Source organism: Cynocephalus volans, chromosome 15 (assembly GCF_027409185.1).
Source record: "Cynocephalus volans isolate mCynVol1 chromosome 15, mCynVol1.pri, whole genome shotgun sequence".
Lineage (NCBI taxonomy): Eukaryota > Metazoa > Chordata > Mammalia > Dermoptera > Cynocephalidae > Cynocephalus > Cynocephalus volans.
Genome location: NC_084474.1, coordinates 52,911,288 through 52,937,850, shown reverse-complemented (window position 1 = coordinate 52,937,850; position 26,563 = coordinate 52,911,288). Strand labels below are relative to the sequence as shown.

The 26,563-nt window shown below is 32.1% G+C and overlaps 1 protein-coding gene across 37 annotated transcripts in view; it reads left to right on the top strand.

The window, feature by feature from the left end:
* Nucleotides 1-26,563, top strand: part of RIMS2 (regulating synaptic membrane exocytosis 2) — a 637,189-nt gene that overhangs the window by 484,675 nt on the left and 125,951 nt on the right. For 15 of the 37 annotated variants that reach the window (XM_063079141.1, XM_063079140.1, XM_063079144.1 and 12 more), the window contains one exon: nucleotides 5,521-5,693. The exons of the other annotated variants lie outside the window; for them this stretch is intronic. In XM_063079141.1, coding sequence (XP_062935211.1) covers nucleotides 5,521-5,693 — 173 coding nt within the window. The remainder of the gene's footprint in view (nucleotides 1-5,520; nucleotides 5,694-26,563) is intronic. 37 annotated transcript variants of the gene reach the window in all.

Sequence of the window (26,563 nt, the reverse complement as noted above, 5' to 3'; positions counted from 1 at the left end):
AGAGAAAACTTGGTGCCTCAGTCTCCAGTGAAAAATTTAGATTCTTGACTCCTTTCCAGACTGAGGCATTGGGCTCATCTTTATTCCAGAATCCTTCCCTTTGGACTCTGTAGCTATCAAAGATCTTTCAGGCTGAGATTTCATTTGCAAAATACTGTTTACAAGGCTAAATCTTAAATAAGGCCCCAAGTGTCTGTGTCCTTTTCTCTCTGCCTTCTCCCTCCCAAATAGAAACCATTATCACACAATACCCTCTTTAGGAGTCATATCTAAACAAAATTATCTCTGACAAATACATTGTTGTACAATGCAGCGTTCAAATCAAGCACTGATAAAAAAAAAAACTTGGGTAGGACAGAGGAAAAAATTATTTGGAATTAGCTCCTCAAAGAGAGAGTACCTGTGGTACTATCAAAGGGCAGCAACTACTGTCTTTGAATTATGATATGAAATAAAACTAGGATGGCAAAAATGAGAGCATCTTCTTGCTTGCATGGTTATTTAATTGAGTGCTGTGCCAGGACTCCCTCTGTCTCTGTTCTCTCCTCTGTACACCCCCAGATTGATATCAAGAGCCCTGCCCAGAACTCCAGCCTCCCCTTCCTCTTCCAAGGATTACGTTTGCCCTTGTTTCCTTCCTGTCTTTTAATTGACTCATTGTGTTTCCTCCCTGAGTGTGACATGAATGGTCCTCCAAGTACTTCTTGATAATATAAAACTTGTTTTTCTCAAAATTTGGCTTTTTTTTTACTGCCCAGTATTTTCCACTAATCAGTTTTTGGACTAGAGTTTTATACAATGAATTGCAGTTTTCTGGTGAGATTTATTAAACTGAAGACAAGCAGTTGTTAAGGAAACTCTCAAAATCCTACACCCATCTTTTGTCTGAGAAGTTCATGTACAAAAGATTGGGAGGATTAGAGTTGCTGAGAAGCTGCAGAGAAATCAAACTAAGAAATTATGTAACTTAAGAACTTCAACTGAGGATACTGGAGAAAATAAAACTATTATTTTAGAAATTTGAATTAATATTTTTCAAGTATATCATTGTAAAAGTTTAATAATAGCCTTCTTTTCAGTACAGCTTTCAAATATGCTGTTACTTTCCACTAATGTTCATTACATAGGAAGAACAATAACTTTTCCAGGCCACTTAGGAACTCTTCAGAGTCTGGAGCATCCTGAAGAATAATTATTTCCTGTAAATTTATCTAGTTCATGATCTGCTTAATAGTAATGTACAAAACATCAAAATGTTGTCGGGAAAAGCTTCTTTTCTCTCTTCCAAGATTTTAATGATCTCCAGTTAGAGCACAGTTTTCAGCTGAGATCATGTCATCCTGTGCAGTGAATCTTTGTTTTTGTTTCATTAATGACAATGATGAGCATTTCATTCACTGTTCGTCTGTCTGCTGAATTCTAGAAAATGCTTATTATTTAAAATATTGTCTATTGTATTGTGCCAAGACAGCATCAACCATTTCCTAAATAAATGAATTTACTCATTCACATTCATAGCTCATTACCTTGGTATAATGATAATTTAGCTGCTTCTTTCTCACTGTTAAAGCATATAACCTTAGTTTGTCATACCTTAAGAAAAGCAAAAATACATTTAATCAAACTTTCCAAATTTCTCATTGTTTAACATGTGTCTATTTTTTATGGGACCCTGAGCTATATTCCAATGATAAACATGCTCAGTTGCTTAGAAGTAAACAGAGATATGCATTTAGTGCAAGCCTTGAGTAGATAGCAGAATCATCATCAAACTAGAAATTTTAGCTAATTTCTGGTTTGTTTATATGTAAACTATTCCATTCAGTGTCTTTTTATTTAATGACCTTTTGCTTTAGACACTGGAAGTAAGTAGCTTTTATTTGCTAAGCTCACTATTGGGTATTCTGAATACATTATTTTGAATATATTTTTCTCAAGAAGCCTTAAAATGAGATTTATCCTTATCCTAGTGATAAGAAGGCTAAACCTCAGAGTTTAATTTAAGTTAAATTTAATTAATTAAGTCTGACTTTTAGGTGCTGAGGGATATATAAAAATGAGGAAGATATTGTCCTGGCCTTCAGGAGTTTATATTCTCATAGAGAGTTTGAAAATTAAAGATAAATACATTTACACACACATGCACACACACACACACACACCCCTATAATGAGAGATATGTGATAAATTACATAAAAGGCATAAAACTAGAGAATGGGGAATCTTATCTTTTCATAAACAGTGTATCTAAAATTTTAGTGCAATAAACTGGATTACCTGAGAGTTCTCAGCCAAAGATATGTGCAGTACACACCATGTTCACATGTGTTTTAAAAACTAAACTAAGCCTTAGGCTATCTTTTATATACCTATGGACCATAGCTACAGGACCAAAATCATGACAGACTTAAAAAGACAAAGGTCAGGGTAGGCAATGTCAGAATTCTAACTACCAAAATTCAAAAGTCAAGTAAGCAGTAAGGAATCAAGTAAAGGCAAAGCAAATCAGACAAGAAACAATCAGGGAGACATGGGATATTCAAGTACCAGGTGGCTTTGGATATCAGGATAAGATACCAAGACAAATACTAAAAATGAGGCATATTCTATGTCAGCCAAGATGTGTCATACATATTTCCTGCTAAGATAAAGCTATTCCTCATCCTGCAGTATGAATCAATATTTCTCTATGAGGTGATGGGATATAATGAACTAGCCAAATAGGGAAAGTGAGCCTAGGTGTCAGTGGTAAAGTTGTATTTAATATTTTAGATTTACTCTATGAGCATATTTTCTAAAACAAATCTTTTGGCCTTATGGGGAAATAATTATATTTTTATTGTACCTCAGAGCAGTCTTAAAATTACACATTTATTGTAGGATATTTCTACCTAATATTTCTTTAGCTGAAGATATTCCTGGGCTTGATGTAAGCCAGTATTCAGTTGCTGTCTAATCATCATCATCATCATTGTCATCATTTGTCATTTATTAAACACTTGTTATGTGTCAGATATTGTGCTAAATGCTTTGCATGTATTATTTTGTTTAATCTTTGCAGCAAGCTTAGGTGATGGGTACCATTGTTATCCATATTTTAAGAAATGAAAAACTGAGACTCATAGAAGCAGTTGGCCAAGATCACAAATCTAATCATTATGTAGCTGAGATTCAATGATTCAGTCCCACTCCAGAGCACTGGCTCTTAATGATTACATTGTTATGCTTACTGCTTCCTAGAATTAAAATTTATGGTTTTTCACTTGAATTTAGGTGATTCAGTAGTCCCATGAGAAAAAGTAAATAGGAAATAAAATACTAAAACTACTTTTCTACCCAATTATAAATTATTTAAAAGAAATAGTAACAGACTGCTTCTCTTTTTTGTTATAAATTACAAGAATGAAAAGAATAAAGTCCCCCAGTACAGTACAGCATCTATTGAACAATTTTATAGCTTTGAAAGATTTCTTAAAACTTTGATTTTTCATGTAAGTGAAATGTCCAAAAATATATAAATAAAATGAAAGACTTCCATATAAGTCCCAATTTGAGATCAAGTTGACTTTCAATAAATTTAGTAAAAACATATATAAATATACAACTTGCTATATATATATGTAGTCATATTAGATAGATAGATACATAGATAAAATAGATAATGTTGGATCCAATCCAATTGAAATGCTATTCTAGGCAATAGCTCAAGACATTGTCATTTAAAGTAAATGTTTTGGTATTTTAAGATGACTTTTTTTGAAAAAGAATAGCATGAACTAAATTTTCTACAAATACATCCACTGTAAATAAATAATGTTTCTTTTAAAATCAAACACTATGGCTCTATTTAAGTAAATATTTCCTGGAAAAAGGGAGCAATTTTTTGGAGAAATTAGTTATATTCTTTTTGATAATTGAGAGTTTATCTAACAAAATAGAAAGTTAAAGTGGACTAAGAAAGGCCAGTTCTTACCTAATTTGAATATATGTTTTTAGATTAATAGATTTGATTATTTTTAATGTTATGAAGCCTTAGAAACAATTTCTTTATTTTACATTTGAAGAAAAGGGTCAGGTATTAACTAAAAAAATCAATAGATACTGGGACTTCCTGAATAAAACAACATATCACTTGAATCTGATCTAATGTTTAAAGTACACCCTGTTGGCATTCAATTTATCTTGGCCATAATGTTTATATCTATTTAATATTTGCCATGAATTGTATTCATAGAGGATTATTTACTAGGTAACGATTCTTCAAATCATAACAAGTAGTTTATATAAGATAATCATCCAAGTCTTTGTGAAATTTGCCGGTGTGTATAACTAGAAAATTCTCCATTGCAAAATTGACTAGATAAGGATGTTTCAGCATTATGTTTGAAGTGTATATAAATAAAGAAAAATCTATTAACTGATATTTTCTTAACCTAGTAATAACCATATTTGATGTTTATAATAAGAATACTGTTATACCACCTGGTAGTAATGATACAATAAAAATAGTGGCTACATTTATTTACATTATGCCAGATACCGCACTTCTTAGTTCTAATTTTCAAAACAACCTTGCAAAGAAAATATTATCCTTAATAAACAGCCTTCTAAAAGTTAAGTAATTTGCTCAAATTTACCAGGCTAGAAATTTTCCTTACGCCAGGTTTTCCAGACTCCAAAGTTTATCCTTTTTACATCTCAGCATGAGGACTCCTAGCAAATGATATTTTGTTGCCAAAAAAAAAAAAAAAAAAAAAAAAGTCATGTCCATTAGTTACATTAAATACATTAAATGTATTTTATGAGAATAAGTTTTTAAAATAAAGCATTTATAATGATTTCCAATTTACCAGAATATTTGAACACCCAAGAATACCCTGCACCCTAGACATGCACGTTAACTCTCTATTTCAATTCCAGGAAGTTTGAACTATTGTAAATAATAATGACTTTTTCTAACATTCCTAGGATTTATCAGAATTCCTGCAACTATTCAGAAAATAAACTTCCTCTTTTTTCTTAGCTTTTCTAAAAGAGTTAGTGTTTTAATAATTAGATTTTGTGTTATCTCTAGGTTTTCAGTGAAGCATAATGGATTAAAGAGAAAATTGATGGCTACTAGACTTGGTACTTATAAGTTACAATGGCAACTTTATCATATTTTTTCAAATTTTATTCAGAAATAAATTATTCTGCTTCCTATTATTAAGCCAAATGTTTATTTCCCAGATTTTACTGAAACGTTCTTCCCTGAGGCCATTGCTGTTTTGAAACTATTTTAATGGCCTTCATTGGCATGTGGTGAAAATGCTCTAACTACTTTGCTAAAAACAAAGGGTTTCATATAAATTTAATTTTTCTTTTAGGATAATTGCCATTCACTTTTGTTTTATACACAACTAAGTGGGGTTTTGCAGTATCCTCTGTGGACAATTAAAGTACTGAAATAGGAGAAAGCTAATAATTGCTTTGTGTGGTAATACTGACAACTTCTGCATATTTGTCAATCTGTGTTAACAGTATCGATCAGGATGGGATCCTCATAGAGGGGCAGATAATATTTCCACTAAATCTTCGGACAGTGATGTAAGTGATATATCTGCAATTTCAAGGACTAGTAGTGCTTCTCGTTTCAGCAGCACAAGCTACATGTCTGTCCAATCAGAACGGCCAAGAGCAAACAAGAAAATCAGGTGAGTAAGGGGGCTTTAGCAGTAAACTCCTCTACGTATATTTCAGAAGGTCTTTACTTTTCTTTGGATAAAGATAAAGCTATTTCTGAAAGGTTAATATATATTGTTAAGGTCATAGGAACTTCTGTACATATTATTTTTATTATATTTTGGTCCTCATTTCAGACTTCTTGCACTCAAAAATTTTTATGGAACTGATGACAATTTTGCTCACTAGATTACTTGAAATAATATTTGGCTTTTTTATGTTGCGATTTAAAACTGATACTTTTATTATTATATCTTTATTGAAGTTAAACTAACAGTTAAGTGACTAATTTTTTACAGTTCCAAGGAATATGAAAAATAACATTTTGAAGGGGACTTTTTTCTAGAAGAAGACATTTCAGTGAGAAAACATAAGAAAATATTAGTTTGTTAGTAGGATGCTCTTCCATCCTTTGGAAATTTTTATAAATGCATGGAAAAAGTCCTCAGCTTCTCAAGAAAATTTATAAATGTGGTACATAAGTTAGTCTAATTTGTATTTCTTACTCGTCCTGTAGATTTTACAGATGCCTGAGATGAATTGGTTTTTATACTTCTGTTGGATTAAAAATTCTATAGTGGAAAGACCAAACCTTTTGCCTTTTTTTCATGTAATTTTATAAGAGGAAAATATGATTTAAAAACTATTATGATTAAGTGTTGCTTACACAGTACTGCTCTCGTATACACTGAAAAAAGTTTTCAGTGTTTAAAAGATATGATTTTTACTTATGTTTTGATAGTTTTCATTACCTTTCTGTTTAATTTTGTATGCATTTTTTCTTGACTTTTTTTCTTTGTGTGTTTATTTGCATGCTTTCCATTTGTGTTGCTTTCAAAAGGCCAAAGGGACTAGAAGAGGGAGGGAAAGAAGGGGATAAACATGAAGAGATAGTTCATGAGAAGGAAGAGGTAAAGGAAGAAAGAATTAATGAGAATGAGAAAGGGAAAGAGATTACAAAAACGTGTAATAAGGAGAAAAACAGAGAATCAGGAGACGAGGAAAAAGCACAAGACATACTTCAGCAAGGGAAAGAAAAAGAACAGTTGAATAAAGAGGATTTGCAAAGGAGATTCTCACAAGATGATGCCAGGTAAAATATGTGTATTTTTGTAGATATTTCCCATTAGTAATGTAGTCTGTTCTACTATTCCTAAAAATTATTTTCCCATTTATGTTTGTTTTATTTTCTTGTGTTTTATCTATTTAGCTTCTAATACAGCTAATTAATATGTTGGCAAACTATTATCAAATAAATTGATTAAACAATCTTCAATTTACATCCACTAGCTTTGAGAGTCTGATTTGTTTTTCAAATTCTTTATGACTAGCCAGATCAATTTTAAATTTTTCTTTAGCTCTTTTAGCATGAAGTCTGTCTTCCCCAGCTGTAGAGTCTAAAGATGAGTGGAAAGAGAAACTTGCAAGTTCTTTACCAATAGTAAAGACTGCTTCAAGGGAAAAGAAAGCAAAACTTTTAAAATGGGGTTCTGACGGGGCTAAAAAAATTAGCATACTTTATAGGAAGTATTATGTACTGGAAATGAACTTCAAAAATGAGTGACACAATAGCTAGCAGAAAGTGAGCTTTATTCAGTCTGTGGTCCCCTTGCCTCTTCATAGTCTTCTGGCAGGTTCTAGTGCAGAAGATTGACTCCTGGGAAAGATTACATACAAAGCAGGGGCAATGTTCTTTGATACTCTGAAAAGAAAGGCTAGATGCCTTGGAGCTTATTAGAAGGCAAACATGTTGAGTTATGCCCTTCTTGATATTCATTCAGTTTGAGAAACTTCTGGAAAAGGAACTCTGAACAGAGGTGAAAGACAGGGAAAAAACACAAGCGGTAAGGCATAAAAACAGCTACATTTTTATTTTCATAACACAAACCACCAAGTAAATGTGAAGCTATCTTTATGGTACTCTATGTCCTACATACAGTCAAATCAGCCAGCACAAGTATGCAGTAAGACTTTATCCTCCTGCTTGAGATGAGGTTACTCTAATTACATTTATTTGAGACTGAAAATAGCAAATCATGTATATTTGGGAGGAACTGGGGTTTCCAGTAGTCAAGAATTTGATTTTGTATTAGTACAAAGTCTGCTCGATAAGCAAACCCTATTTATAAGCCAAATTTTGCATTATTATAGCTAAACCCAGCCTCAGTGTATGCTTTTCTCATAATAATGGGAAAAATCATTTGGGCAAATGTTTACCCATTGGATATACAATTCAGTGGGTTAGCCTATTACATTTTACTTTTTGTCTCATGTATATTTAACTACATCTGTGCTCTATGAAAGTTTCTGTATACAGGCATTAATCAAAATGAATCTTAAATAAGGCATATTTTGTGATTTCAGTGAAACTAGTAATTTTAAGTCTGTTTTTATTATTTATCCAACTTTTGATAATTACATTGATTAATTTTTTCTAATTTGTTGGGCATAGGATCATTTCATCACTAACAGAGAAAAGTTTTCTAAGGTGTCCTTGGAAAGAGACATAGAGTTTTCTTTCTTCCAAAAGCAAAGCAAGTGTGAGTCTCTAATGTGTTTTCTTTTGTATCTTATATATCTTTTGTATATGTATAGATGAGAACACATGAGCCCACTGGTGTTTGCCTGGAGCCAAAATCCCATACTGGCATACCTGGTTTGATGGGGAGATGTTTGGACAAGATTATAACCTTAAGTTTCCAATTTTCTAATATTACTTTCTTCATCATTTTCTTCAGGAAAAGAGCACATTTATTTTACAGAGAAAAGGGAAAAATAGTAGATTCCTAGCAAGATGATTCATCAAGGCACTTTACTCAGCTTAAGTAACTGTATGATATTTCTAGAACTATAAACTAGAGGGGGACAGGCTGATCTCTCTAGGGAACATGTATTTGAAAAGACAGCAAGAAGTATCAACTGCAATTGTTTATAAGAAAATTTTGATGTCACTCATTAATTATTTAACATTGAATCTTGATTTTGCTTTCATTTGTTAGAATAAATCTAACAATGTTTATTCTGAGGGAAAATATGTCTGAGTATTTTCAACATCATTTTGTTTTAGTAGTTGATAACAATGATAGGTTATTTAAACACTGAAAACAACTTATGTGCATGTACGACATTATTGGAAATAACCTTATTCTGTAACACAACATTGACATTTCTGCCTTTCACTTGGCATCCAAGTTGTATACAAGAAAAAAATTCTGACTTCAGAGTTTAAGTGTTTATAGCAGTGTTAGCTCTTAAATTAACAAAGTGACTACAGTGAACAAAATCCGCTATAATTTCTAGTTTGATTGCAGTTAATTAGATCTCATTGCATGATTATGTTTTTCGTGTTGAAGTAAGTCACATTAAAGTCAGTCTACTGAATATATAAGTGGAAAATGAAAAGCAAAATAGTAAATTATAAAATAATTTTAAATAATTTTAAATTCATTTAAAATGTTAAATGTTTGTATTTTTTTCTAAGTTGATTAATGAGTAAAACATTCATACTTAGCTATTTATATTTCCATACAAATATGTAGTTCTGGTAAAATTTTGCTATATTATTAATGATTATCTATGGTAAACAAGAAAATTCAAAATTATATTTTCCATTTAAAATATTTTTTTCTCTGTGTATGTGTGTGTTTTAAATTTTATATCTATTTACATTTGCTGATTATATACTATATATGAGGGGTCTTCAAAAAGTTCATGGAAGGATTCATATTAGCTTTTAATTCTATTTTTCCACAAACTTGTTGAAGTATTCTCATATATACAGTAAGTTCGCATAGAAAAAAAAGCATTGAGAGATAAGGAGAAATCATTCATTCAACCAATATCTATTTAGAAAATTTCTCAGGCATTGCACAATGAACGAGATAGAAATGAAATTAAATATTTCAAAACTTTTAAGCCTGAGTGTGAAGCAGTTTCTTAGCCGTGTGTGGATGGATGTTTAAGAATAGCTCCATATCCAAAAAAATGTCATCAAGATACCTGAATAAATTCACAAGTATATTCGATAAAAGACTTGGTGCAGGAAGAGGCAATCTTAAGTAAATTTGCAATGAAGACAGAAAAAGACAAATATTCAAAAGTATACTATTGTCAAAACCAACATTATTGGTAGCTTTGTGTTCAAATTAAACCCTGTCCATTCCTCCAAGTTCTATTCTGTGTATATAAGACAAAAGTATTTTAAAAATCAAGAAATTCTTTTTCTCTAAACTTTTAGTTTTCAGGCATGAATATAAATGCTATGGAATTATAATTTTTCTTTTTAAAGAGAATTACTCTTTGAGATAGAGAAATTTTTTTGTAGGACAAAGATGGCATCAATTTAAATTTTCGTGAATAGCTATTTTTAGGAGACTTAAGCCATTTAAATTATCTTGCAAAAACTTCTTATAGTGTTTAGAAGGGCTTGAATTCAGTATTTTAATGAAAAATTTATTCTGCCTGGGCTTTTTTTTAGTGTGTCAGATAGAGGAATGGATGATTCAGTGATTTGCACTCTTTTCCATAGATAAGATTAACATAGTACACAGCAAGCAGGAAAGTGAGCATCATCTATCATACCTATGATTTTGACTTTGCTATCATGAGCTTAAGAGATAATTGGTTCTGTGGCTGTCCACTGATAAAACAAACAATTCAACCTTAGTTTCTGTCACTTGGCAGGTATTTACAAAATTTATGTAGCCAGTATTTAATATTTCATTGATCACTAATCAAGTTCATTTTTTTTGGTTTTGGGGATGCACGTTTCAGTGCTAACTCATCACAGAGGGCATGGTGGACTTTACCTTTCCACTGAGTATTAGCAATATCTTATGTTTTATTTCTGAGGCCATCTTCTAGTTAGTGTCACTGAGAATCTTGCAAGCCCAAATAACTTCTACTCTGTTTTATGAATGTGCGTAATACTCAAAAGATACTTGAACATCACTTCAGGAATTGTGATTCTGTAAGTCTTGGTTGGGGCCCAAGAATTTGCATTTTTAAAATAAACACCCCAGGTTATTATGATGTAGGTAGTTTATAGATGCTATCCATCCTCTTTTGGGTTGCTTGTATTTCCTAATGAATTTTAAGGTCAGCTTGTCAATTTTTTGGAAAAACAAAAAGGCAGCTGGATAGGGATTGTGTTCAATTAGATCAATTTGAGGATTATTGCCACTTGAAGAATATTAAGTCTTTCTATCCATGAATACAAGACATTGTTTCATATATATATTTTTTATTTTCTTGCAATTATATTCTGTAGTTTTGTGTCCATATCTTGTACTTCTTCTGTTAAGTTTATTCTAAGTATTTTATTTTTTGATGATAATGTAAATGCAATAATCTTATTAACTTTCTTTTTGGATTTTTTATTGCTAGTGTATAGAAATACAGTTAATTTTTGTATATTGGTCTTGTATGTTACAACCTTGCTGTACTCATCTGTTAGCTCTAATAGTTTTTTGTTAATTTCTTAGTATTTTCCATATAGTTCATGTCATCTGTGATTAAAGATTTACTTTCTCCATTCCAATCTGATTGCTTTTTATTTCTTTTTCTTGCCTAATTGACTCCACTACAATGGTGAGTGGAAGTGGCTAATGGAAAATTCTTAAATGAAACAGCCATATAGAATTACTTTTGCATTGGCTGTAAAAGCATTTTTAAGGATATTATCTCATGCTACTCATCCTGTGTAAAACTTTCTCTTAAAATTTTATGATTCTCTCTCTTAAAGAATTGATATATCTGCCTTACTGATAAAGAAACAAGGTAGCCCACTGTATTTTCTTTTTTAATTAGTCAAGTTAAATGTCAAAAATATACTGATTCCATTCAATTTCTCAGACTACATTATATTAATATATTAGATATAATAACCAACATTTTTTACTTTTGCCTCCTTTTTCATTGTATATATTTAAGGTATACAACATGATGCTTTGTATATTTATCTTGATATACATATACATAGAAAAGTGATTATTATGGTCAAGCAACTTTACATACCCATCATCTCATATAGCTATCCTTTTTTTTTTTTTTTTTTACAAAATATCTACTGGCTTGTTTGCCTCTTTTTTGAAGCTTTGCTTTTTTACTTCTATTTTATAACAATTGTGAGATATGCAACTTTTTGTTAAAACTGCCTCAAATTATATATGCTGCTAAATTTAGTTAGCAGTTTTCATATTTTATCAGGCAAACTTTATTTTAAATTTGACCCCATTACCATTCTCTTCTTCCTCTGGGCTTTTATGATTGTACACTCCCTTAGTTCTCCATCCATCTCTCTGGTCACCTCTATCTTTGTGAATTTTCTATATGCTTCTTCCATATTGATATTTTTAGGATTTCATTGTAGACCTTCTTTTCTTCACTCTCTACACATTCTATCTTCATGATACACTCTGTCCGTGGCTTCAAGTAGCACATATATATATAGATGGCTTCCAAATCTATACTGCTAGCCTAGATCTCCTTCCTAATCATCTGCCAGATCTACCTAGTTGGGTTCTGGTCCTCTTGTCTGTCCCAGGGACGTACCAAACTCAACATGTAAAATTAAATTTGTCATACTCCTCACCAAACAAGCGACCAAAATAAATAAGTACTCCTCCTTTTATACTCTCTGTCTCAGTGCATGGCACAGGTATCTCTCACCTGCTCAAACCAGAAACCTGAGCATCACTCTTTACTAGATCTTCTTCACTACAAGTCTTGTTGATCTAATGCTTAATTGTCTTGAAATATGTCCCAAGTCTTGTTGATTCTAATGCTTGATTATCTCTGAAATATGTCCATTTCTCCCTAACCCCATTTCTACTTTCATAATTTAAGCTATTATCTCTCATGGAGATTAGTAGGAAATTCTGATCTTTAAAAGAAAACCTCATAAATCTGAGCTTATTATGATAGTATCATAAAAAATGAGTAGTCAGTTTCTCCAACATAGTTAATTTGTGACTTCAGAGAAAAAAGTCTTTACACTGGTAAATAGGTAGACAAAATGTGGTATATACATATGATGGAATATTATTCAGCTGTGAAAAGGATATGAAGTACTGATTTATATTACAACATGGGTGAAGCTTCCAAAATTTGTGTTAAGCAAAAGAAGCCAGAAACAAAATTCCATTTATATGAAAGATCCTGAATAAAAAAATTCATAGAAACAGAAAGTAGATTAGTGTTTGCCAGGGGTCAAGCGAAAGGGAGAATGAAGCGAGACTGCTAATGGATACAGTGTTCCTTTTCAGGGTGATGAAATGTTGTGGAATTAGAGAATGATGACTGTTGCACAACTTTGTGAATATAGTAAAAGCCACTGAATCATATGATAAATTTTATGGTACTATGTATGAATTATAACTTTTAAAAATGCCCACATGAAAGTCTCTGCAAACAAGAAAATGAAGAAGGATAATCTACAATCTGTGTTGCTTCTTCAACAAATATTATGAGCATAGTGATGATAAAATGTATATCGTTAAAGGTGGTTTGTCAAGGATCTTTTCTTCTGTTCCAATCCTCATTATGAGCTACCTTTCCCTAAAATGCTCATTCGTTGCTTTTTTTTCTCTTTTTTTTCCCAATTCTCGCATACGTTTTTAAATCTCCAGGGTGCTGAAGATGAATTTATTCTCTTGAAATTTATTCTCAAGAAAAGGTGATGATTTTTTTTTCAGCCCCAAATTTATCCTTTGTATATAGATATGATTGCTTGGCCTAAAACCGAATTCTCTGTGTATTGAAGATCCTCAGTTAATAATTAAATAAACTATTCTCGTAAAAATTTAGAAAATTACTGGGTAAAATGGCAATACTCCATAATATTATTTTCCATCTGAGATAAACCTGAGTGTGCTTATGACTTCACAGTCTCCATATAGGATCACTGAAAGTGAGAGATTTGAGGTATAGTCTGAAGAGAAGGTGTATTTGAAGAGAAAGGACTGAGAAGGCGTGGTTACAAGAATAAAAATTTGAAGAGGGAGGAGATGGTCAGGTCAGAATAATAGGTGGATAGATTGGCTCAAACCAAAGTAAAACAGATATGAAAATAAGTGTTATTAGATAGAGAGAAGTCGCTTGTCACTGACTAATGGCTTTAATTTTCTCAAACACTTAGAAGTAAGAGTATAAGAGTTTGGAAGTTGAGTTAGAGGGTTTGAAGATTTGGAATAATTACTGAAAAAAATAGGAGAAGTAGCTAACGAAGGACAAATTAAAGGATTCATGACCAGTTCTGTAGGTCCCAAGGAGGGTTGGAAACCAATAATTTAAAGAGACACCAATGTGGGAGAGCAGTGTGATCTTTTTCAGCAACACTGAGCCAGGGGAAGTGTAGAAACAGAAGTCAACTTATTGTAACACTTATTGAGGAGTGGGAGTTTTGATAGATGGGATTGTTGGAAAAATAGCAGTGGAAAGAAACTGAGACTGCTTGTGTAAATGTCAATGCTAAATGAGAAGAAAGGAAAGTCCAGATGAGAACTGATAGAGTACAAGAAAATAGAGAAAATCCAAGAATTGGACAACTATATGGTGTAGTGAAAATAGGGTATTGGGAATGTAAGAGGTTTTAGTTACAGTACGTCCTTGAAATTTAAGATTTTACAGTAGAGCTATTTCATTAGTTGACAAATTCCTAGATGTGACATTGGAGTGAGTAGAGTGAATGAGAAGAATAAATATGAAGGTAACTGGAGGTATATAAGTTATAGAATTATGAGGCAGTTGGTTAAATCTTCTTAATGAATTATCTTAGGACTGTGGTAAAACTGAGAATTTAAAAGAAGACTAAGCCAGCTCCCAAAGACTTTAGTAAATGAAGCAGTGATCATCAGATGATAGGAAGAAACAAACAAGAGATGTATAAGTTGATGTAGCCAGATGTCATAAGCTGCAAATAAATCTAAACCTTAAATAAAAGTAGAAGAGAAATATTCAAGAAAAAGTAGCCACTAGCCAGAAATATGACAACCTATGGAGAAGTTTAAGCATTTGTCACTAGAGAGAGCTTCAGGGGAAGCACTGTGTTCAAGGAAGTACCTGGTTTCAGTTAAGACAAGATATAGATTGAGTGTCACATTGCACAGAGTGAAGACAGTTCACTTTGCTGTTGGTGTCACCACACTTTGAGTGGTCTTTTCCGCTAACTCGTAATACTTCTCTTTCAATACTACATCTCTATTCTTTGATGTGAAGGTGGAGATCAGTGTTAATTAACATTTACTCCTGTGTTACCTAAATTTTAAGAGACATACAATTTAGCTGACTTTTAGCAATTTCTATTAATTTGTATTTCCCTGGTGACTGGTTATTCTATCCTGTTATCACAGAAAATCTTATCCAGATATTCCTACACAGATATATTTTTATTGATGGATTAATTTTACTATAGATAAAATAGCAATTGAGGATTATATACGTTAAAAATGTTCATTAGCATACATTTATTTCTAACATTTTTCCTACAGATTATATGTTTGGGAGTAAAGTAAATTTAGTTTGAAAGTACAGAAATCATTCAATTGGAATGATTTCTACCCTACAAAATAATATCAATAGAAAAAGTTACTGTAGTAGTTTCCATCATATTCAATATTTATTTTTAGAAGCCAATAAGGACAATTAACCCACAGCTGTTATTCTAAACTACATGCAGTATTCTGACCAGTGACTTCCTCATGACCATGTTTATTCCTAATGATAAATAAATTTAACATACAGAAGTTTGTTTTTTTTTAAAGGAATGATAAAGGTAAGAAAAACTTTGAAGTCGAAGAACTTTTATGCATGAGTATTATTGTGTTAGATGCCATTATCAACATGCAGTATTACAGTACAGCTTCATTTCAAATTCTGACTTTTCATGTAGAGAAATGGAATCTATCTTAAGGAAGCAAAAGTCAGGGAAAAAAAATCTAGAAACACCTCGCGTGATACTTAGAACCTTAATGACACAATTCCAGTCTATTATTTAGCCAAATTTGACTTCAGCCTTTCACACTTCTAGACCCTTCTCCTTACTGGCTCTGGCTTTTTATTCCTTTGTGTGTTTGCTCACATCAATTCTTGTACATAAAGTGTTGTTTCTTTATAAGTAAAGTGCCACTATCCTTCACTACCTGACTCAAATATAACCTCGTCCGTGACCTACGTTCTTTTCTCTTCCTTCACAATTTATGTACAATATTCTTTTATGAAACAGTTTCTCCTGTGGCAATGTAAGTACACGTTTAATCTATTGTGGTTGACTATTAGTTAGTCTTTTGAGAATACAGTATCTATCATTTTTATCTTTTTATTGTCCTCCCTCTCCGCATCTACAATACCTCACACATAGTAAGCACTCGATAAAAGTTTGTGTATGAATAAATGAGATTGTAATAAAGCAGTGAGAGTTTAGAGGTGTGAAGAGCTCCATGGAGGCAGAGCTTCCAACATAGTACTTCTGGCATAATGCAGTACCCAATATGCTCTCCTCAATTTTCTTTGACAAAAGTTTTTACATAGTCCGGGAGGTCATTTTTTCCCCTATGGATAGTAACATCTTATTTATTTCACAAATCATTGGAAATTACTTCATAGGTTTATTCATGACTTTATGGTGCACATGTATTCCATTTAGGAGATATTTAGTCGGTTAGTTGGTTGGTTTATTGATTTGATACACGATGAATAGTCGTTTACCTCATTTTTACACCTTTCAGTAGAATTCACTTCATACCGTTCTTTTGGAGGACGTTAGATTGGCATGAATTTGCCTAATCTTTAAATACCGTCTAATGATCTCGTCTGTTATCTTTTCTTATATGTTTTTCTTTCCCTCTTATTAGACTTTATACAGGATTTTTACATATAATATAATGATTATCATTTGGAGATGGCAAAAATAAGAAAATTTGTAAAATTAGAGTCTTCCGGGACTTCCTATCAAAATATTTTGAGTAGGTGGTATATAGGACTTAATATTGAAGTTGTTAATATTGAAGTTCAACTGCATATTTTCTGGGTACTCTATAAATTAGCCACCTTTATTTTACTGTTTCTGTATATGGAGTATGAATTACTACTACACATGGTATAACTGTCATGTATAGAGACAGCCTTCCAATCTGGCACGTTGGGGATTCGGCTGGCTTGTCTTGCTATCTTGGGAATAAGAACCTGATGCCATATTACACTTATTCATAGTTAGCACACAATGAGTCTTTATCACTTTTCATCATGCAAAATTTATTTTTAGTATTATAAGAAATAATGCCTTTAGTCCTCCAAAAATGTGCCTGAGAGATAATATAGCATAATGGTTAAAAGTTAACTCTAGATTCAGACAGTACTGGCTCTGCCAATTCCTAACAATATAAGCTTGAGAAAATAAAAGTCACTTTCTTCATATACTGGGGATAATAACAGTAACTCTCACAAGATAGTGATGAGAATTTAACAGAACAATGCCCTTGAAGCACTTAACACTGTTCCTGGCACATGACAAGCATTTGATAAATAGTAGAGATTGATAAAGAAAGAAGAGGAAAGAGAAAGAGAAAATAAATTTATAGAATTCTCAACTTTTTTTAGCTTTTTGGAACTGCATTTTCCATAGAAACTTTCCTCACACTTTGCCAGATTTTGTGCAAGAGAAAATAGTTTCTGTAATACCAAAAAGGTTTCATTATAAGATAATTTCCTAAAGTAATATGGTAGAGATTCTGGACAATGTTTATAAAGTTTGTTTCAAAGTTTGATATGGTTGACTTTTACTTGTCTTAGAATTAAAATTATTTTATTCCTTACATTGCCTTCATTTATTCAGCAAATAATTTTGAACATCATCTATATGACAAACCTTGTGCTAAAACAGGGAAAATAGAGGTTAACAAGACCTAGTCCCTTCCCTCAAAGAACTTAAAGTCTAGAGGAAAGATAGAGAAGTGAACAAATGATTACAATATAGAGAGAGAAAATTATAAAATAATTATGTTAATTTGATAAAAGTATTTCCTATCAGTAAAATATTTTAGTTAACCACTTAATTATCTCATTCAAATCCCTCTACTAATTTTGAAGTGCAGGTTTATGAAAAATTGAAGTTATAAGAGGTTATCTAAATTGCCCAATATTACATCATTTAAGTGTCAAGTTAGAGAAAATTATATCTTTTGCTACTGAAGTCCATTGTTCCTCCCACTTCACTATAGAATGCCTTTAGAAGACACAAACTGAAATCAGAGACAAGTGACTCAGCATTATATAAGGTAGGAAAGCATTCTCAAAAGAAAATCCACAATTTCTTATAGTCTCGAACCATTAAAAAGTCTTTCTGAATTAGTAACTTAAGAACGTATTTGTGAAGCTTTGCTAAACAGTTGTTCTTAGCTCTGGTGTAAACCAAGCATATGGCTTTTAAAATTTTTGAAATACTGTAACTAAAACATTGCACATTATTTTGCACATGAGTCTCATAGGTTTTTCTGTTTAGTCTTTCAATGTTCCTGCCATGTGAATCTGAAAGGGTCTCTAGCTAAAATCAGTCAGTAAGGTAAGAGTATGAAGTATGAATACTGAGAAATATAAAATTGAATTTTTTAAATAAGTGTTTTTCAAATGTATTTCAGAAAATTAATCCCATGAGCTAATTCTTTAAAAAATGGTTCTATGATCAAATAAATTTGGGAACTACTACACATACTGTCCTTCTCATCAAGATTCATAGCTTACATGAGCACTCTGAGAAGTCTTATAATAAGGTTGTGTTTAAACCACCGTTTCCCAAACTTTGTCTATGATAGAGCTACTTTACTCTAATACTTTCAAAATTTATCCTGGGAAACATGCTTAAAACTCAATGATAAGTTCTTATTTTCCATTTCTAAATTTGACTTCTATTCTTTCAGTGAAATAAATATTTTTTCCTTGCTGAGCTTAAGCCTGGAATTATAGAGCAAAATTTGGGGTTACCCAGAAGAGATCCTTGGGACTGAAAAAAAAAAAAACTTACTATAGGGATTGATCTTGTTTTTAAAGAAGTAAACATGTGGAACTAGTACAAGAATTGTAAAATCACGTAGCAATTAACAAATCCAACAAAGAGGTAAAGGATTATACGGAATATTAGATGAGATTTATCTCTGAAGTAATGACTCTAGTAAAGGGAATAAATAAAATAGCTTACATAATTCAACAAATATCATGAACATTGATTATTTTTGCTGACATTTTGTATATATTTTAAATTTTAACTCACAATATTGTTTAGGTAATTACCCAAACATAGCAGTTAAGCCACAGTGCAAAGAGATGATGAGTGGCCCATTTTCTATCTTTTCTGTCCTTTCTATGCATCTGACAACACATTGGCTTGGGACCATTATTTGCTGAGATTGAAGGAGATCTAGAGATTTGGATTTAGCTCTAGAGCTCTGTTTATGTCATATAAATGTGTGTGTGTGCACACATGTGCACATGTGTATATAGTCATGTGCTACATAACAACTTTTCAGTCAACGAGGGACCACACATATGACAGTGATCCCATAAGATTGTAATGGCTATACCAAGTAGTCTAGGTGTGTAGTAGGCTATATCATCTAGGTTTGTGTAAGTACACTCCATGATGTTCCCACAATGAATGATGCATTTCTCAGAACTTATGTCCATCGTCAAGGGACACATGACTGTACAAATAAATATGTGTGTGTACCATGGTCTAACCTAGCATATGCTTAGCAGAAGAGTCTCTGTTTCCCAATTTCCCTCTTTATGAATTGCTCCATCCTACCCTTACCCTGATATCTGCTTATTTCTCTTTTTTTCACTTTCTAGACTCCCAGAGTTGCTGTTATGTTATTTAATGATTATAAGTCCATGACTCCCATATTTAGTATTTTAACACATCATTAAACTTTACTATTTTTACCATTCATTGGAATATACCATCTTCATTAAAAGAATTAATTCTACATATTATATGGAAGAAACAAGCAAATTCTCTTATGTTTAACACATGAAATACTCATCAAGATCTATCAATGTAACAAATGAGTGAATATTATAAGTTAGATATTTATAGACTTTTGTTAATATATAGCTACCTCACTTACTTATATTTTCAAAGTCTCTATCATTTTATTTTAATCATTGTTTTAATAAATAATAATGTTAATATCTCATTTGTAGAGGGCTTTACTGGTTAAAAACTGACTTTTTATATCATAGATATACATATATTTATGTATAACATTATATTCATACACTATATAGATATACTTGTATATTGTACATATATGTATGTATGATATATGCATACATACATATCATATATATTTATATATAATCAGATTTGGACAGCAAACTTGAGGGATTGGCAGAGCAGATTTTATTATTCATGTTTTGGCATGAGGATTCTCGTGGTTTAAGACTCTGATGCTGCTCTAATGAAATACAGTTAAAATTTAGATTCAATCTGTGTAAGTGATTATCACTACAAAAATAAGAAGAACCTGTGTTTTAGGATGCTTCTCTCAGAGAACAATGATTTTTAGGGGACACTGAAATTTTAGCTTCATGGGAACAATCCTCATGCATTCAGGGCACTGCTGTATCCCCAGTGCCTAGAACACTGCCTAGCAGAGCATAGAGCCTCAACAGGTATTTGTTGAAGAATTAACAAATGAATGAATGCCTAGCTCAGTCATTTTTTCAATTCTGATTTTTCATTAAAACAGCTTAACTCAAATAATGAATGAGAAAGATAATTCTAAAAATCAAGATCTTAAATATCAATTAATTAGATAAAATTTAGTACCTTTTTCATCAATCCTTTAACTGCTATGAAATATAATCATCATATTCCCTTATCATTTTTTTTTTTTTTTTGTCGTTTTTTCGTGACCGGCACTCAGCCAGTGAGTGCACCGGTCATTCCTATATAGGATCCGATCCCGCGGCGGGAGCGTCGCCGCGCTCCCAGCACAGCACTCTACCAAGTGTGCCACGGGCTCGGCCCTCCCTTATCATTTTTAACTGACAAAATAATTATACATATTTAAGGACTACAGAGGGATATTTCAATACATGTATACAATATGTAATGATCAGGGTAATTAGCATATACATCAACTCAAACATTTATTATTTCTTTGTGTTGAGAACTTTCGAAATCCTCTCTTCAAGCTACTTGAAAATACAGTTGAACAGCACAGCAGTTAGGGGTGCATGTCCTGCACGGTTGAAAATCTGCGTATAACTTGACTACCCCAGAACTTAACTACTTCAGTACTTAACTACTATTTAAGTACTTGTGTGCTTTCCCCTGGGTGACAGTAATCATACATGAGGCACTTAAGTCATTACATAAGTAGTAGTTAAGTACTCAACTACTAGCCTACTAATAGGCTACTGTTAAGTGGGCTATTTAACTGTTTGGTTAGGTAACCAAAAATTTTCCAATATATTTATTGAAAAAACATCCACATATAATAAGGGGACCCACATAACTCAAATTCATATTCAAGGGTTTGCTGTATATAATAAATTGTTGTTAATTATAGTTACCTAACAGTACTATAGAACACTAGAACTTATCCTTCCTATCTGGCTTTAAGTTTGTATCCCCATCAACCAATCTCTCCTTATGCTGCCTCCCACCTACCCCTCCCAGCCTCTAGTAACCATAATTCTACTCTCTACTTCTATGAACTTAACTTTTTTAGCTCTCACATATGAGAGAGAATGTGATATTTATCTGTCTATGATCAACTTATTTCACTTAATGTTTTCCAGGATCATCCATGTTGCTGCAAATGACAGCATTTCATTCTTTTCTATGACTGAGTAGTATTCCATTGTGTATGTATGTACAACATTTTCTTTATCCATTTATCTTTTGATGGACACTTAGGTTGATTCTGTATCTTGGCTTATGTGAATAGTACTGGAATAAACATGCGAGGGCAGATATCTCTTCTCCCTACTGATGTCCTTTCCTTTGAACATATACCCAGTAGTGGGATTGCTGGATCATATGATAGCTTTATTTTTAGTTTTTGAGGTACCTCCATACTTACTTCCATAATGGCTGTACTAGTTTACATTCCCATCAATAGTGTATCAGAGTATCCTTTTCTCCACATCCTTACCAGCATTTGTTATTTATTGTCTTTTTAATAATAGCCAGTCTATCTGAGGTGAGTTGATATCTCATCATTGTTTTGATTTGCATTTTTCTTATGATTAGTGATGTTGAGCATTTTTTCATATACCTGTTGGCCATTTGTATGTCTTCTTTTGAAAGATGTCTATTCAATTCATTTGCTCATTTTTAAATTGGATTTTTATTGTTATGATTATTTTATTTGTTTTGTTTTGTTTTGCCATTCAGTTCTTTGAGTTCCTTGTATATTCTGAATATTAATCCCTTGTTGGATTAATAGTTTGCAAATATTTTCTTCCATTGTGCAGATTACCTCTTCACTTTGTTGATTGTTTCTTTTGCTATGCAGAAACTTTTTAGTTGTGATGTGATTACATTTGTCTATTTTTGTTTTTGTTGCCTGTGCTTTTGAAGTCTCATTCATAAAATCTTTGCCCAGAGCAGTGTCTTGAAGCATTTCTCCTATGTTTTCTTTTAGTAGTGTTATAGTTTTGGGTTTTACATTTAAGTCTTAATCCATTTTAAATTGATTTTTGTATGTGGTGAGAGATCAGGTTCTGGTTACATTCTTTTCCTTATGGATATTAAGTTTTCCCAGCACCATTTATTGAAGAGGCTGTTATTTTGCCATTGTATGCTCTTGGTATCTTTGTTGAAAATCAGTTGGCTGTAAACACATGGATTTATTTCTGAGTTCTCTATTCTGTTCCATTGGTCCATGTGTCTGTTTTGATACCAGTACCATGCTGTTTTGGTTACTATAGCTTTGTAGTATATTTTGAAGTCAGGTAGTACGATGCCTCCAGTGTTGTTTTTCTTGCTCAGGATTGTTTTGGCATTCAGGGTCTTTTGTAGTTTCATATGAAATTTAGGATTGTTTTTTCTGTTTCTGTGAAGAATGTCATTGGTATTTTGATAGATACTGTATTGAATCCCTGTGGATTCAATATCAATTCAGGTAGTAAGGTCATTTGACAATATGAATTCTTCCAATCCATGAACATGGGATGTCTTTCATTTTTTGTGTGTCCTCTTCAATTTCTTTCATCAGTGTGTTGTATTTTTCACTGTAGAAATCTTTCACCTCCTTGCTTAAATTTATTCCTAGGTATTTTATTTTATTTTATTTTATTTTTGTGGCCATTGTAAATGGGATTGCATTCTTTATTTCTTTTTCATCTACTTTGTTGGTGTATAGAAATCTACTGATTTTTATGCGTTGATTTTGTATCCTGCAACTTCACTGAGTTTATTCACCAGTTCTAAGAGTTTTTTGGTGGGATCTTTAGGTTTATATATATATATAAGATCATGTCATCTACAAATAAGGACAATTTGACTTCCTCTTTTCCAATTTGTATACCCTTTATTTTATTTGTATACCCAATTTTATAGTAAAAATTACTATAATGTATTAACAATGGCCAGCTTACACTATGATTTATGTCAGTAAATCAGGTGTCTCTAGCTCGAAAACAGAGAAGAATTAACTACCTGTTCTTACATGCATGTTAATCTTTTTGACAGAAAGTATAATCCTAAGGGTCACACATATTTAATCACTCAAAAAATACAAGCCAAACCTAACTTTCATATCTCTGAGGAACAGTATTCAGAGCTACAAAATATTTGATGAATAAATGAATAGCTGTTCATCCCTGAAGGTCTCTTCCAACTTTATGAGAAGTGGAATTGTAATAAGAGGCTCATCTTTGCTGGTTTTCTTTAGGATTACAAAGTTTCTCTTCCTCAGAAGTAAGGTTTGGTGTTGGCTGCTTTAGGTATTTTGTGTTTGAATATAGTAGGTGGACTAAATAGTGAGATTTATTTCAGTCCTGTAACTCTAATATTTTTCTAATAAAAACCAACTTCTATATACTCCTAGTCCCACGATCCAGAGGCTCATTCTTCCTCCCTGGTAAGGAGAGATTGAAATTTTTATCAATTTTTGGTTCTCTGTCTTATGTTTTACTATGGCTGGGAAAAAAAAGTCTAACCTTATTTATTTATTAAAATGCAATAGAAATATGGAAGCTGAGAGATTTTTGTCAAATGTAAAATAAAAAGTAGGGCAATCAAACAATGCAAGCTAATGCATTAGTGGAAAAACAAATTTTTACTGGGTTCTCATATCTTTTTCACAACTTCAATGAAACTCACCTGAGGATATCAAAGGTCTTCTATGGCTGGATAACAAATAGTGCCAACAAAATCAATGATAGGTACAAACTGGTTTTAAAAATAAACTTTGGGGCAATAAAATGTGTTGTGGGTTTGCTGATGGGGATATCAGACCTGCAGTATAGTACAGTGCTCAAGCAAATGGTCTCTAGAACCAGTAAACTTGGGTTTAAGTTAAACCACACATGAGCTTGTGACCTTCCCAAATATTTAGTTTTTCATTGGCAAAATAGGGATAATTACCTACCTTAAAAATTGTTGTGAATGTGAAATGAGATAAAAAAAATAGTGAGGTGCTTAACACAATGACTACCGTGGAGTAAGCATTCAGTACATGTTAGACAAAGCTAGAAGCTATTGTTTCTGATGTAGTGTGATGAAGGTATTTTGAGTGAAACTGAAAACTTAAAGCACATTGATGGCATTAGTAAAAAATGTGGGTTTTTTGGAAGGCAAGAAATATACTTTTATAAAGCTGCTTTGGTCTTTGATTTCCTCGGTGATTTTCAAGATAGGAGATCCATACAGTTACACTTGCCTTAGGATAAGATCAAAGAGGAAGTGCAAATTTTCAAGCCAGTATTCATCAGGGCCACTCTGAGGCTAGTGCCCATTCAACCCAAAGTTCCAAATTATCCAAAACTCAGAATAATGAATAATATTTATAATTATTATCCTAGTCATTAAGAAAAAGTTAAATTATTTCAGTGGCTTTTGTAAAAGGCAGGAAAATATATAATACCATATATATATATTTTAAAATTTTAGGTATCAACTCTAGAATATTCACTCATTTCAGGTTAATTTTTTCCATAAGTATGTCTGCCCTTGGCTATTCTAAAATAAAATATTCTAAAATATTTTATTCCAAAATAAAACCTTGGCAGTGTAAGGCTGTCTGTGTTTTATTTAAATTATAATTATTTCAGAAGTCACCTAAGGATTCAAAAAAAGGAAATAAGGTTGAAGTAAAACCATTAATTGAGCAAATACCTCTTGAGTCTTACTCATCTATACTCAATGCCAGTGTTCAGCCCAGACTGGGTACACAGACAGTGTTCAGTATATGTTGGAAGAATGAATGAATGAGTACATGAATGATTGAATAATGTGTAGAATTTAGCATTGTGTTTGAGAGTGCAGGCTCTGGAAACAGATGGTTGGATTTGAATCCTGACTCTCCCATTTACTATCTTGTGTATGCAGTGTGACCTTGGGCAAGTTACTTAGCCTCTCTGTGTACACCTTTCTTGTCTACAAAATTATGGTGATAATAATAGTTTTCTCATGGATTGCTTGAGAATTAAGTAAATTAAAACTAACAAAGAATTTACAACAGTGGCACGTAGTAAGCACTGATAAATATTTGCTAAAATAAACAATTAAAAAAGAGATAGAAATATAATTTTTGCCATCAATGAGAAAACTTATATGTGAAATGCCAACACTTACAAAATCATGTACTATTCATTTTACTAGGAATGAATACTGGCTTTGTAACTCATCTGTGGCCATCTGCTACTAACTCTGCCCCAAATCTGCTAATTTTAGAAGTGGGAATGATCTAGTCCTAAATTTATATTCTACCCAGTTACTATCTCATCAGCAGGGTCATATACCTAAGGTATATCCAATTTTGGAATAGAGTGGAAGCTGGGGGGTATTTAGAAATTCCTCTGTATTGATGAGTTGAGTATTTGATCAAACAGTTGCCAAAGACATTTCCAAGAGTAATAGCTTTTCAAAATGTTACCAAAAGACTACATTTTAAATACTCAAATAATAATGCATTTTATATTCTAATGTTTGAAGAATTAAGATATAAAGATAATCTCTCTTTTACATAACAGAAAAAATGGGTACTATTTGTTTAACTCTCAACTGTGCCCTATTTCACTGAAGTTTTGCTTTCTTTGATATGCTAAACTAAATTTAAATAAACATATTTTCACCTCTTTTAAATAGATATTTTAAAAATATTTAAGTATCTTATAAACTTGTATGAGAAAAAAACGTATTTGTTTTTGTAGAATCTTGAGCTCAGTGGGCTTAGATGTGATCTGATTTGCAATTCCTGAATGTTACTCTAGACTAGATTCAAATATAATTTCTTCCTTAAATTATGCCTTACCATCCCTATTTTGAAAAGCAGCTGAACAGTAAAGTGGTACATTCCAGACTAGATTGTTTTTTATGTAGATACAGAACTGAGACTTAAGAATAAGGTTTTATAACAGAAATCAATAAAAACATTTGATGATATCCCACTGTATGCTCCAATTGCACATTGTTGACAATATAACCTAAATATAATGTGTGGTTCCTGGAAGATGGAAGGATTAGTTTAAGTGGAAGAAAGAAGGAAGCTGCTCTAAATTAGGATGATGCTTTCTGTATCAGCATGGAAGCAAAAGTGAGTTCATCATCAGGCAACAGCATGGCTTACCTGGAACTGAGGGCTTTTGTGCAGCATACAGATGGGCAAAGATTAGT